Here is a 13,551-nt window from a genome sequence, read left to right on the forward strand (position 1 = left end):
GATTGAAGAGAGACAGATGGAAGCAGAATGGATTGATTGGACATCTCAACCTATTGCAATTAACAGGAATCGAACACTCAACCTTTGGATTGACAGGCTGCAACACTACCTATAGTGCTATAGCTTTGTCCAGGCTGAGGTTGTCTGTTGAAGATAAAAGTGAACCAGTGAAAGCAGCCAATCTACAAGCGCAGAAACACGTTGCTATCTGAAAAGTTGTGAGATTGTAGATCGGCTATTTTCACAATGAAGTTTGTCATACATTGTAAAAACATACTCTCTCCAAGAAGCATTTCATGTTACCTTTAAAGGTATCATGACATTCATTTTCAATGTTTTATTTGGGGTTTTATGACCTCAATTACACCCAAAAAACCTGAACTTAGAACATTCAGTGGATTTTCTGTGGTCTGGGGTTTTCTGAATAATTAGGCTGAAAAGTAATCTGAGCTTGGCCCTTCGACAGTGAGGTCACAGTCGATTAATCCCGCCCACTCTCCTCCTCGCCCCTCCCCTCCCCTATCCTTTCCTTTGGGGGGGGCGGAGCAGAGGCGATGATTGACAGGCAAAATCCCTCACCAGCGACACCCGCAGGCAAAGATTTCTTTTTTCATTGCAGTTGAAAAGGCTTTAGAAATGTGAGAGAAAAACACCTGCCATTGATCACTGGAATGGAATTTTCACTTAAAACTTTTTGTACACTTTTGAAGGACCAGGACAAAGACTTTGAATGTGGTGTAAAAGTGAATGTCATTAAACCTTTAACAGTTGTACATGCATTAATTGATACAGTCATGAAAAGTAGCCAGCAAGAGGTGATGCTTGAACCGGCGACCCTGCGATCCAGAGGCTGATGCTGAAGCGAAACGCCATTGGACCAACAGACCAGAACCAGTGAAATAAGAATTCACACTAACACTAACACTAAGATCACCCGTTCACAAACCATTTACCAATAAGCCAGATTCCAAACCCGAAAATCTCGGCCACTCGCTCACTCCCACTCGGTCACTCCGACTCCAAACCGGATGTGCTAAATTCCAATTACTCAGTTGCTTCTTGGAGGAGGCGAGTGGAGTCGAGTGGAGGAGCCGAGGAGGCTCTCTACTTCCGCATTTAGCGAGTGTACATCAAGTGTAGGCTCGACCACTCTCCACAGCTCCTCCGCGGCAGACTTCCGCATCACGTGTACACGTTTTTTTTGTTTTTTCCCTTCTCCCGTGACGTATACATGGTCCTCCTCCACATGTGGCCACACAAACAATGCTTGAAACCCGAAACCATGCCCCGAAAACACCGGCTGCCCCCCCTCGCCCCCGCCGATCACTCGTTGCCCATCTCTCACACTCACACACACACACACACACACACACACACACACACACACACACACACACACACACACACAGTGTAAATTAACTGAAAAGACGCAACAAACCACTGGCTTTATTGCTTTGTATGATATAAAGTATAATACAATTATATACATTGTAATATATTGTGCACACTTATACTGTCTCAAAAGCTGATGCCTCAATGCAGTGCATGGACTACTAGCTATAAATTACTGTGACAAAGATTATGTTTAAAATATTGTATTGTATTTATATATAGACTGTATTATACAGTCTATATATTACAGTCTATATTATATACAAAAAGAGGACACTTTACGCTATTTAACTATAGCCGTACTCATTCAATTCTGAACCGATATTTAAATTTTAAAATTCTCTATTTGCTGTGAAGGGTCTTCTTTCATGTATATCAGTCATGATTTATTTCGCTATCAAACAATATCAAGCAAAATCACAAAATCGTCTGAGTTTTATTCTTTTTTCTTCGTCCCAGAAGTGGGGAGGATATCACCCAAACTCTCAAAACCCCGGACATTTGAAGGATTTTATAAAAACCCCCCAGACAGCCCCCCAAAAGAAGATATGTCCGGGGAAAAGAGGACGTATGGCCACCCTGCATGAATGATGTAATTCAGAGTCAGACATACTCTGTAATATACGGTGGCTGTTATAAGCAGCAGTGCCGTGCGGGACTGCTGCGGGGGGTGGGGGGTCCTTGGACTGTACGAGCAAAAAGAGGGACGGGTCAGTCAGGATTTAATTCATAAATGTAAGTTTGCTCATCCTGGCGCTTCGTTCACTATTTCAGGAATAAATGGCTTTGCACAAAATGTTAACTATAAAGATAACAATGTGGCCATCCACATTGATGAATTGTCTATTCTTATATTCTGTATTATTCTATACCTGCATATTATTCTATGCATATATATTATTTTCATGGCAATGACAAGCGATCGGCTCGGTTGGCTGTGTTGGCTGTGTTCCAGTGATCCAGCTGTGTGAGACGTCATAAGTGATCGCGGAATTAGCCGTCGCTTTGAAATGACGCGCTAAGTGCAGTCCGATCCTTTGAAGCCAGCTGGTCGGCCACTCGTCCTCGCAAATAATCCTCGGCTCCTCGCAGGGGCGGGGCTTAGGCGCGAGTGGAGGAAGCGAGGAGAGTGAGCGAGTGACCGAACTTTGGGGAATGGAATCTGGCTATAGAGAAATTGTATGTCTCCTCAAAACCGAAACCAGTGAAAGCAGCCGATCTACAAGCTCACAAAACGTTGCTATCTGAAAAGTTGTGAGATTGTAGATCGGCTATTTTCACAATGAATTACGTCATAAAAAACATTAAACATTAAACATTAAATAAGCATTTCATGTAATCTTTACCATTTGCACATGTATTCATTGATACAGTCATGTTTTTTGCAATTCAACTTAAATGAGTCTGCATCAAGTGAGGCTTGAACCGGTAACCTTGCGGTCGTGTGGCACTCACTTAAGGGAGAAGCCATTGGACCAACAGATAATTTCTGTGAAAAAAGAGATCAGACAGATGATACAGTTTCACGCAAATAGCTGAAAAATCCTGGGTTTAAGTGTTTTTCAAACTGCTTAAAATTGCGGACAATCTAAGGGCGGAGAGAGAGACATGGAAACGGAATAGATTGAAGAGAGAGAGAGATGGAAGCAGAATGGATTGATTGGACGTCTCAACCTATTGCCATTAACAGGAATCAAACCCTCAACCTTCGGATTGACAGGCTGCAACACTACCTATAGTGCTATAGTTTTGTCCAGGCTGAGGTTGTCTGTTGAAGATAAAAGTGAACCAGTGAAAGCAGCCGATCTACAAGCTCAGAAACACGTTGCTATCTGAAAAGTTTTGAGATTGTAGATCGGCTATTTTCAGAATGAAGTATGTCATACATTGCAAAAACATACCCTCTCAAAGAAGCATTTCATGTTATCTTTACCCTTTGCACATGTATTCATTGATACATTCATGTTTTTTGCAATTCAACTTAAATGAGTCTGCATCAAGCGAGGCTTGAACCGGCAACCTTGCAGTCATGAGGCACTCACTTAAGGGAGAAGCCATTGGACCAACAGACAAGACATGTGAAAAAAGAGATAACACAGCAGCCGATCTACAAGCTCAGAAACACGTTGCTATCTGAAAAGTTGTGAGATTGTAGATCGGCTATTTTCACAATTTTTTCATATATTGCAAAAAATAATCTCTCCAAGAAGCATTTCATGTTACCTTTAACAGTTGCGCATGCATTAATTGATACAGTCATGTTTTGTGCGATACAATTGAAAAGACCTCGGATCCAGAGGCTGATGCTGAAGCGAGACGCCATTGGACCAACAGACCAAAACCAGTGAAAAACGAATTCACACTAACACTAACACTAAGATCACTCGTTCACAAACCATTTACCAATAGAGAAATTGTATGTCTCCTCGAAACCGAAACCAGTGAAAGCAGCCGATCTACAAGCTCACAAAACGTTGCTATCTGAAAAGTTGTGAGATTGTAGATCGGCTATTTTCACAATGAAGTACGTCATTCATTGAAAAAACATACTCTCAAATAAGCATTTCATGTTATCTTTACCGTTTGCACATGTATTCATTGATACAGTCATGTTTTTTGCAATTCAACTTAAATGAGTCTGCATCAAGTGAGGCTTGAACTTGCAACCTTCAGGTTGTGAGGCACACGTTTAAGGGAGAAGCCATTGGACCAACAGACAAGAACCTGTGAAAAAGGAAATCACTCAGATGATACAGTTTCACGCAAATAGCTGAAAAATCCTGGGTTTAAGTGTTTTTCAAACTGCTCAAAATTGCGGACAATCTAAGGGCGGAGCTTACTGGTCAACGTGATACATGTGTTCCTCAGAGTCAAGGCACATGTGTAAGCAGGTTTAATGGCTGTCGGCCAAACGAGGCATGACTTTTGCCTGTTTAAAGTTTGCATTTTCAAAAAATTGCTATAGCGCCCCCCTTTGACCAATTGGAGTAAGATTGGTTTCAGTGATATTTGGAATGACCCTCAACATTACCACAAAGTTTCAAAGAAATGTGAGTCTGCATGTATGTGTTAGGGGCAGATGAATAATTGTCATAAAACTGCTATATTCATTGGCTCATTAAAGCTTCATTTTTTCACTTATGGAAAATCTTTTGCACATGTTTGTCGGCATAGGTCCAAAGTTCATGTGTAAAACGTTTCGTGCAGATTACTCAAAAATCCCAGGAGGAGATAGGTTTTAACTGTTTTTCATATAATTCAAAATGGTGGGAGATCTAAAGGTCAGAGGTCAAAAGTCAGAGCGTGAAAGTTGTTGATCATGAGTAGACGCATATGTATATTGAAGTTTCATGGCTGTAGGTCAAACAGGGCATGAGTTGTACCTGTTCAAAGTTGGCATTTTGCTATAGCGCCACCTTTTGACGAAAGATTGTGAGAATTATTTCTTGATAGTTTTTCATGACCATCTACCATATGGCCAAGTTTCGTAAAAAGCGTATGCACGGTTCAGCCAGAACTGCCAAAAGTGGCAGAAGAAAAAAGAGGGGAACATTAAAACAGGTCCAGAGCTGAGCTCTGGCCCCGTAACAAGCAACGCATTACTGCCCAACACTGCATATCAGATACAAGCTCAAAACGCGTCAAACGCCATGGCACATTGAGAGCTTCTATTAGATCTGCAAATTCTTTTGCAATTGTTTTGAAATAGGCTTAAGTGGTTAAACCAAGCGCACATAATAATGGTATTTCTTTTGTCTTCCTGCAGCAAAAGTACTTTGACTCGGGAGACTACAACATGGCCAAGGCCAAAATCAAGAATAAGCAGCTGCCCACAGCGGCCCCAGAGAAGAACACACCAGAGATCACAGGGGACCACATCCCCACCCCGCAGGACCTGCCCCAGAGGAAACCCTCCTTGGTGGCCAGCAAACTGGCAGGCTGATGGCATACATCCCTTCCTTCTCCCAACCCTCTCCACAATACCCTCTCCCTACCTAGCACACTATTCCTGTCCTCTGTCCCTCCCTTGTCCCCACTAGCCTGAATTCTGCTGAAAATGAACCCTTATCCACTAGCCAGCGAACCTGGCTAGCTGATACACTTCCATACTCCCTGACATGTCCCAACTGCCTCCTCTCATTTCTTTTGTTTTCTCCTCTCCTCTCTTTGCTTTCGTTCCTGCAATTTGTCCTGCCACCCCCCCCCCCCACCCCCGCTGTCATAGCCCCCATCCATTTCTTGGTTCTATTTTATTGTTTGTTTTTCTACTTCCATGTATGATACACTGAGAGACAGAACATCTGTGCGAGTGTGACTCCACCGATGGCAGATGGTGATGAAACAACGGCTGGTGATGCCATTTCCATGTGATGAAATTGAGGGTTTGGTCTGCATCACGCCACGCCCCGGGATGGGAGTCGAAAGTGTACATGATTTCCTGTTGTTTGTTGGCCACGGAGGCAGACGTCAGCCTTTTTAGATTAAAAAAAAAGAGAAAGTTTTACATTAGAATTGTATCATTCACTGTATGTCCTTATCTAAATTATGCTGTTAATGTGCTTGAGTGATTGACTGAATATAATAACCCCCCGATTTATGGCTGAGATCAGAGCGCTCAGTCTTGTAGATGTGTACATGTTTTCAAAGCACCTGAGGGAGGTAGGGAAACCGGCCAAAGAGAGGAACCACGCAGTGAAAGGCCAGAGTGTTGTATGGATCTGATACTGCATGTGTGACGCAGGGCTCCCAAAGGCAACTTCTTCCACCCCCAAAACTGACTCATCCTACTGTAGGTGCACTGAACACACAAAATAAACATCCACATAGATACAGTATATACTGTATATTGAAACTGGAGATGTTCAACGTTATAAGCCAGTGGTTCTCAAGCGTTTACTTTAAAGGACCCCCCCCCCCATAACTCTTGAGTGTACAAATGGAACCAAATGGACCTTAACGGGTCCATTTGGTTCCATTTGTGCTCTCAGAGTGACAGACCTGTAAGGGTCCCTGGACCCCACTTTGAGAACCACTGTCCTAAGATGTGTGGAGAGGATGGTGTCATCACCAGATTGCGAACTGAACGTTTGTATTAGTGCCTGTTGTGGGCAGGTCTGCAGTTCAGCCTCTCATGACGACACCGCGTTCTCCTCAGTCACACGTCCTCACTTGTTCTGAATGCACTGTGGAAGAAGGAAAAAGAGCAGAGAGGAGCTGTCAGTAGGGACCGCACCCTGCACACCGCATGGGTGTGCATTTCAATTGGAAACTTGACCAGAGAACAGCATCTGGTGCTAGGGAACAAAAAGAAAGTGACATTTTGGCCATGTTCTGTTTCGCATAATGTAGAGCAGAAAACATCCTATTAACCTTCACACTCCTCTACTTGGCAGATATGAAATTTCCTGGCCCGGTCTATAATGTGATACTAACTAGCACTACATCTGTTTTCAGCTGTGCATGTACATGGCCGCCCTGCTGTCACTTTGTGCCATTTTGTTTTGTAAATAAAATAGTTTTGCACAAAAGTATTTTGTCAGCGCTCTCTCTTACAATGGCTGTCAAAATGTTGTCACTCTGTTTTTAGGAGTGTAATGTATAGTTTAGAACACCTCAGCAAGATTGAGTTCATATTGCATTATTCTAGATAAGCACATTTTATTTGTGTCGCACATTTCAACAATAACACTCTTAAAGTGCCTCGCACACAAGTGCATTAACCATCTTTAACCTGGCCTCACTGTTTTGGGCATGTCACAGGTATTTATTTTATTGAAATTATAAATGGGGCTTAAGTAGTTAATACAAAATGCAGAAGAAACATAAGTACATTGCACAATCTACTGTACCATGTATTTAAAGAAAAACTACAATAGATACAAGTATGCAAATGAAGTTACAGTGCAGCACAAGAAATGCATTAAAACCATTAAAAAAAGGCTGTGGCTAACAAAAGTCTTCATGGCTTTGATGTAAAAGAACAGAGTTGACCTGCATTTTTCTGGGGGTTTGTTCCTGATATGTGGTGCATACAAACGATGCTGCTTCACATTTTGTTTTCATTCTGGGGACAGAAAGCAGACCTGTCCCAGAGACGTCTGGATGGTTCTTAGCATAGCATAGAAGATCAGAAATGCATTTTGGCCACTAAAATATTCAAAACTTTATAACCCAACAGGGAGCCAGTGTAAAAATCTGAGAACTGGAATGTTGTGATCCACTGACTTTCTTGGTATTACTAGTAAGGACTTGATCCACAGCGTCCTCTATCAACTGCAGCTGTCTTATCGATTTTTTTGGGAGACCTGTAAGTATACTGGAGATGAATGTATGGATGGACAGGCTTTCTTTTCCAAATCGTGCTGAGACAAGTCCTTACACTGAGTTAACTACAGTAATAATCATGTGATCACACCACATGAGTAGCATCACACTTAATGGAGATGCCACCCAATTGATTGGTTTCACCACATTTCATCTGGTCAATAATCCTGTTCTCAGTTACATGAATATTTCTCCACTTTATTGCAGTTAAGTGAAAGTAACTGGATAGGATAGGGACTTATTGCTTTTGGGACACAATAAGGCCATTCCTGGACTCAACTCTCTTCTTTTTAATATAACAAGGTCATTATTGGTCCCACAATATTCGATCTATGTCTCTCAACCATCTTTTCTTCTTAACCACTTTAAAACTGCTATCCCTATTCTCAAGGGCTGTCTCTGTGGTTTATTTAACCAAAGAACTCAGTCAAAAGTCAACATTTGATCCTTTGTTATTGGGGCCGGTTGCAAGGATCAGAGAAGGGAAAAAACGAAAGTCTGGCACCACACGCATAGATTGTTTTAATAAGTAAAAGTAGCAATATCACAATGTAGAAACACTCCAGTCCTGTACATTTTCACTTGAGTAAAGGTGCAAAGGTATTGGCATCAAACATTCTATTACAGTACCAACATTTGTCAAACTATATATCTATCTAAATAGCAGAGCAGATCAGCTATTTTTGAATAGTATACTCAAAAAGTATAAAATAGGGCATACAATTGTTGATATACGTTTCATTGATTATCGAAATCTGCAAAGTAACTAGAACTAAAGCTGTAAAAAAGTTTGTAGTGGAGTAAAAAATACAATATTGGCCTCTGAGGAAAAAAAATGGAGATACTCAAGTAAAGTGAATGTATCTCAAAATTATACTTAAATACAGTACTTGAGTAAATGTGCTTAGTTACTTTCCACCATTGTAATGTACACCATGGTGTAAAGTAACTAAGTACATGTACTCAAGTAGCCTACTGTACTACTACCTACTGTACAATTTTGAGGTATTTTTACTTCACCCAACTATTTCATACATTTGAAAAATTCTGCATAATGAGTAGGCCTACTTTCTACTTTTGGTACTTTAAGTACATTTTGATACCAATACTTATGTACTTTTACTCCAGTAAATTTGGAATCCCTGACTATTACTTGTGACAGAGTATTTCTGCATTGCAGTATTGGTTCTTTTGCTTCAGTAAATCATTTGAGGTACTTTTCCCACCACTGTACAGTACAGTACACACACCCCAGGCCAGTGCAGCTGCCCTGCCTGCTGCCTGCATCAACCTGTTAAAACACAGTACCTGTATCCACCACGCCCAGGACACAGTGCGCTTCCCTTCACCGCCACGGCGGGGCGTCATTTGACCGATTTAGGAGCATCATGGCAACAGTGAATCACTTCATCTCTATCCATACCCAGAATGCAAAGTGTAGACGCCAAAATATCAAACGCTGTTCAGGTATCAATGATGTCGGTATAGGTGCTCCACATCTTTGAACGGGAGCATTTATTAGAACCACAAAGGAGCAGGCTGCAGGTTTTAACCGGACCCCCACATGCATGCAGTGCTGCAATCTGCAATCTGTAGCACAGATCGGAGAGAGAGAGAGAGAGAGAGAGAGGACATAAGTCAGTGGTAGACCATCATGGCAGCGTCGGAGCTGTACACAAAGGTAAAGAGATCACAGTGATCCGTTAAGGTTAAGGTTTGATCTGCTCTGTTGTTGTGACATTGATGTAATCATAACATGTTATTTGAATGAATGAGTGCGATCAACGCAGTGTTTCAATCTGTAGCACAACGCGGTTGTTTTGATTGAAGGGAATCAGCGACCTGACAGTTCACGTTTACGTCAGTATTTATTATTATTTTTTAATTCCAATATAGCGATGACTTTGAATGAATGAAAATGCTTGTAAAGCAGAGACGGAGCCATGTGTAGTTGCTGGATGTTTTTTTTTAGTCGACAGGCCGGTATGATTGATCGCTGTGTCTAAATATAGATCCGTTCCTATGTTTAAAATGGGCGCAGCTGACAAAGCAACGTTAACAGATGCGTCAGAGATTTATTGTTTTTCCCAGTTTCTTTCATCATGCAACAGTGACGTGATATACTGTGCTATTTGTGTTTTAAGTTGCTGTTGGTTTTTTATTTAGATGTTATTTTTTTTGCCAAAACAAATGCTATATATAAGCTTTCATTTGCATCATCATCATCCCCCACTCTGGAGGCCAGGGGCTGGGATGATGCAGGCGATGCTACTAGGGATACAGGATAGGTGGGCACTAGGGACATCTGGGCACTTCATGTAAAATTGGCTATTTTTGTCCACAATGTAAAAAAATATATATATATATTGGAAAAATGGTCTTAAGTAATGTAAAGTATCCATGATGTGGTACATCATTATCAGACTTAATTTTATCCTTCAACTTCTTGTTTATGACCCAAAATGGGGCATAAACATCGAGGTGCCCAGATGTCCCTATAGTGTGCCCACCTATCCTGTTACTGATGCTAGAGGCACCATGGATGGAGCCTATGGCTGGTCGAGATGTAATGTGTTTTTATTCTCAACCAGGGTGTAATGACTAGATATGGACGCTGTCCTATATTTTGCCTGGTACAAGTCCCAGCTGTCACAATTATTACATAATCGCCGTATCGCCATCATTTGAGATAATCTCAATTATTTTACATAATCGTTTCCATGTTGAGAAAGGTTCATACCTTTTGAAACATTTTCAAAAATAGTGGAAATAGCAGATCTACAAGCGCACAACGCGCCGCAGGCTATTTCCACTATTTTGTAACACATTTTGAGTATGAAATACTAAATATGGCATATTTTGGCCATAATACATTATATATTGTGATTACTGGTGTCTGTATTGATGACTCATTGTCAGACATTAGTGTATTCAAGTTTCTTGTCATACCTGCCCCGTGCAACTTTTGTTTACAAGATCTAAAAAATTCAGTTATTTGTATGACAATTAATCGTCAAGTAAAATGTCATAATCGTGACAGCCCTAGTCCTCATGTCAAAGTCTTAGACACGCATGGGTCCTTTGTGGTGGTAGACTTAGGCTACTATTAGCTATTTGTGTTGCTGTGGTTCTGGCTAGGTACCACTCTGCTGTGGACTGTGGTCCAGGCTAGGTACCGCTGTGGACTGTGGTCCAGGCTAGGTACCACTGTACTGATGCTGTGGACTGTGGTCCAGGCTAGGTACCGCTGTGGACTGTGGTCCAGGCTAGGTACCACTGTGGACTGTGGTCCAGGCTAGGTACCGCTGTGGACTGTGGTCCAGGCTAGGTACCGCTGTGGACTGTGGTCCAGGCTAGGTACCACTGTACTGATGCTGTGGACTGTAGTCCAGGCTAGGTACCGCTGTGGACTGTGGTCCAGGCTAGGTACCACTGTACTGATGCTGTGGACTGTAGTCCAGGCTAGGTACCGCTGTGGACTGTGGTCCAGGCTAGGTACCACTGTACTGATGCTGTGGACTGTAGTCCAGGCTAGGTACCGCTGTGGACTGTGGTCCAGGCTAGGTACCACTCTAATGATGCTGTGGACTGTGGTCCAGGCTAGGTACCGCTGTGGACTGTGGTCCAGGCTAGGATACCACTGTACTGATGCTGTGGACTGTGGTCCAGGCTAGGTACCGCTGTACTGATGCTGTGGACTGTGGTCCAGGCTAGGTACCGCTCAAATGATGCTGTGGACTGTGGTCCAGGCTAGGTACCACTGTACTGATGCTGTGGACTGTGGTCCAGGCTAGGTACCGCTGTGGACTGTGGTCTAGGCTAGGTACAGCTGTAGCCTACTGATGCTGTTGACTGTGGTCAACAGCATACCGCTCAAATGATGCTGCGTACCGCTCAAATGATGCTGTGAACTGTGGTCCAGGCTAGGTACCGCTCAAATGATGCTGTGAGCAGAGTGTACGTCACAGCTCTGCTGACGTCACTGCTCTGCTGACGCCACTCTCGGTCGGGACTCGCATGCATCCAGGTTATGTTTTTTAGAGCTGTGTGTGTGTGTGTGTGTGTGTGTGTGTGTGTGTCACAATTTTATAAGAATGTCAATATGTCCCTTAAGTCAGAGCGATGACGGCATTTGCCCTTATTTTATGCAGGCCGTTAATTATTTGGCCTATTCATTTAGCATCTTCTCATTTATTCACATTTATGAGAACCACTCAAAGAAGAAAAAATCAATTGTAGGTTTTGTACACTTGAGATTATTAAAAGCACCTCTGCAATTTTATAATATGCCCCATCTACCTTCTAGACAAGGGGGAGTCAAATTTCACTGAGAATAGTATAGATATTATACATTTAAGAAAAATGAGCAATAAAGGAAGAAATGTCTTGTTGTTATTGATGATTTGTGTGTGTGTGTGTGTGTGTGTGTGTGTGTGTGTGTGTGTGTGTGTGTGTGTGTGTGTGTGTGTGTGTGTGTGTGTGTGTGTGTGTGTGTGTGTGTGTGTGTGTGTGTGTGTGTGTGTGTGTGTGTGTGTGTGTGTGTGTGTGTGTGTGTGTGTGTGTGTGTGTGTGTGTGTGTGTGTGTGTGTGTGTGTGTGTGTGTGTGTCTGCCAGCCAGCCAGCCAGCCAGCTGGTGCATTCAGCTTGTATAATGGCTATGATAATGTGACAGTGTACTTCACAAATAACTGTTTCTACACTGTTTTCTACACTCTTTTAATCTAGAACACACTTCTTCTCCCAGTGAATGTGTACTGTAGGCTGAAAACTCCACACGCTTACATATGTACACCATTGTTTCTCAAAGTGCGGTCCGGGGACCCCCAGGGTTCCTTGAAGAAGGGGGGGGGACACATTGTGAGCTTTGTTGATCGGCTATTTAAAAAAAATATTGGAAAAAATTGGAATATTCAGATGGGAGTCCGTAAAAAAAAAATTGATTTGTTGACTTGACATGAAAAATATTGAGAAGCTCTGCTGTACGTACTGCTGGAACCACATGATGTATGTCCTCACTGTCTCCCTTTCATGCTTGTCAATCATGAAGAAATCATGGAGTTCATTCTCAACATCTTTCATTTCAAGGACCCCTGGTTTGATACAACCTTTTTCTCTGCATGGGACCCCAATCTACACTGTCAAATCCTCAGTGTTGATTCAAATCTGAACCAAATGGCCCCGTAAAACTGGTTCCATTTGTACACTCTCAGAGTTGCAGACCCCTATAGGTTAATTTGGTTCCTAACTATCAATCACTAAGCTGGAGAGGACCCCCTGGAACCTCCTCAAGGACCTTTTGGGGGGTCCCCGGACTACAGATTGAGACCCAGTGGAGCAGGCTATACTTTATGCACTCCTCCCTTGGAGGAGTGTTCCCATGGTTGTAGGTTCTGTAGAGATGGAAGAAGGTAAAATCAGCATCCTGTCTTGTAAAAGGTCAGATCTTATGTTAGAGCTGTGATTTTTTTTTTTTTCCGGTGCTGGCTGGTGAGAGAACACTCCACTCTTTGTGTGTATAAGGCAAACTAATAGAACCGCGCATTGAGTAGGTTTGTGGCTCCTTGGCATATGTACACACGTCACACACACAAACATGCACGCACACACTCAAGACACACAATTACACATTATGCAAGCATACACTTAACTTAAGGGTAGTGTAGTGATATATTTGGTTAAAACTAAGGTTAAAGCTCTATATTGCTAGAGAGTGTTTATTCAGTAACAGGATATCCCCTTCTCTCCAGCTATATAAGTAAGTAAGTAGCTCTTTAATAAACAGAAAATGGTATACAGTACATTTTCTGTTGGGTCACCAATTTCATCCAATCAGGA

The 13,551-nt window shown here is 42.3% G+C and overlaps 2 protein-coding genes across 10 annotated transcripts in view; both read left to right on the forward strand.

Annotated features, from left to right (window-relative positions):
- arpp19a (cAMP-regulated phosphoprotein 19a) overlaps positions 1-5,589 on the forward strand; it is a gene marked incomplete at its 5' end in the record, with an annotated part of 7,724 nt that extends 2,135 nt beyond the window's left edge. The window contains one exon of the mRNA XM_080432837.1: positions 5,108-5,589. Within this exon, the coding sequence (XP_080288963.1) occupies positions 5,108-5,335 (228 nt within the window). The 3' untranslated portion in view covers positions 5,336-5,589. The remainder of the gene's footprint in view (positions 1-5,107) is intronic.
- A 3,597-nt stretch (positions 5,590-9,186) lies between these two features.
- Positions 9,187-13,551, forward strand: part of myo5aa (myosin VAa) — a 92,423-nt gene continuing 88,058 nt past the window's right edge. For all 9 annotated transcript variants that reach the window (XM_080456839.1, XM_080456840.1, XM_080456842.1 and 6 more), the window contains exon 1: positions 9,187-9,397. In XM_080456839.1, coding sequence (XP_080312965.1) covers positions 9,371-9,397 — 27 coding nt within the window. In that variant the 5' untranslated portion in view covers positions 9,187-9,370. The remainder of the gene's footprint in view (positions 9,398-13,551) is intronic.

This window comes from Gymnoscopelus braueri (genome assembly GCF_963280865.1).
Source record: "Gymnoscopelus braueri genome assembly, chromosome: 1".
In the NCBI taxonomy this organism is placed as follows: Eukaryota; Metazoa; Chordata; class Actinopteri; order Myctophiformes; family Myctophidae; genus Gymnoscopelus; species Gymnoscopelus braueri.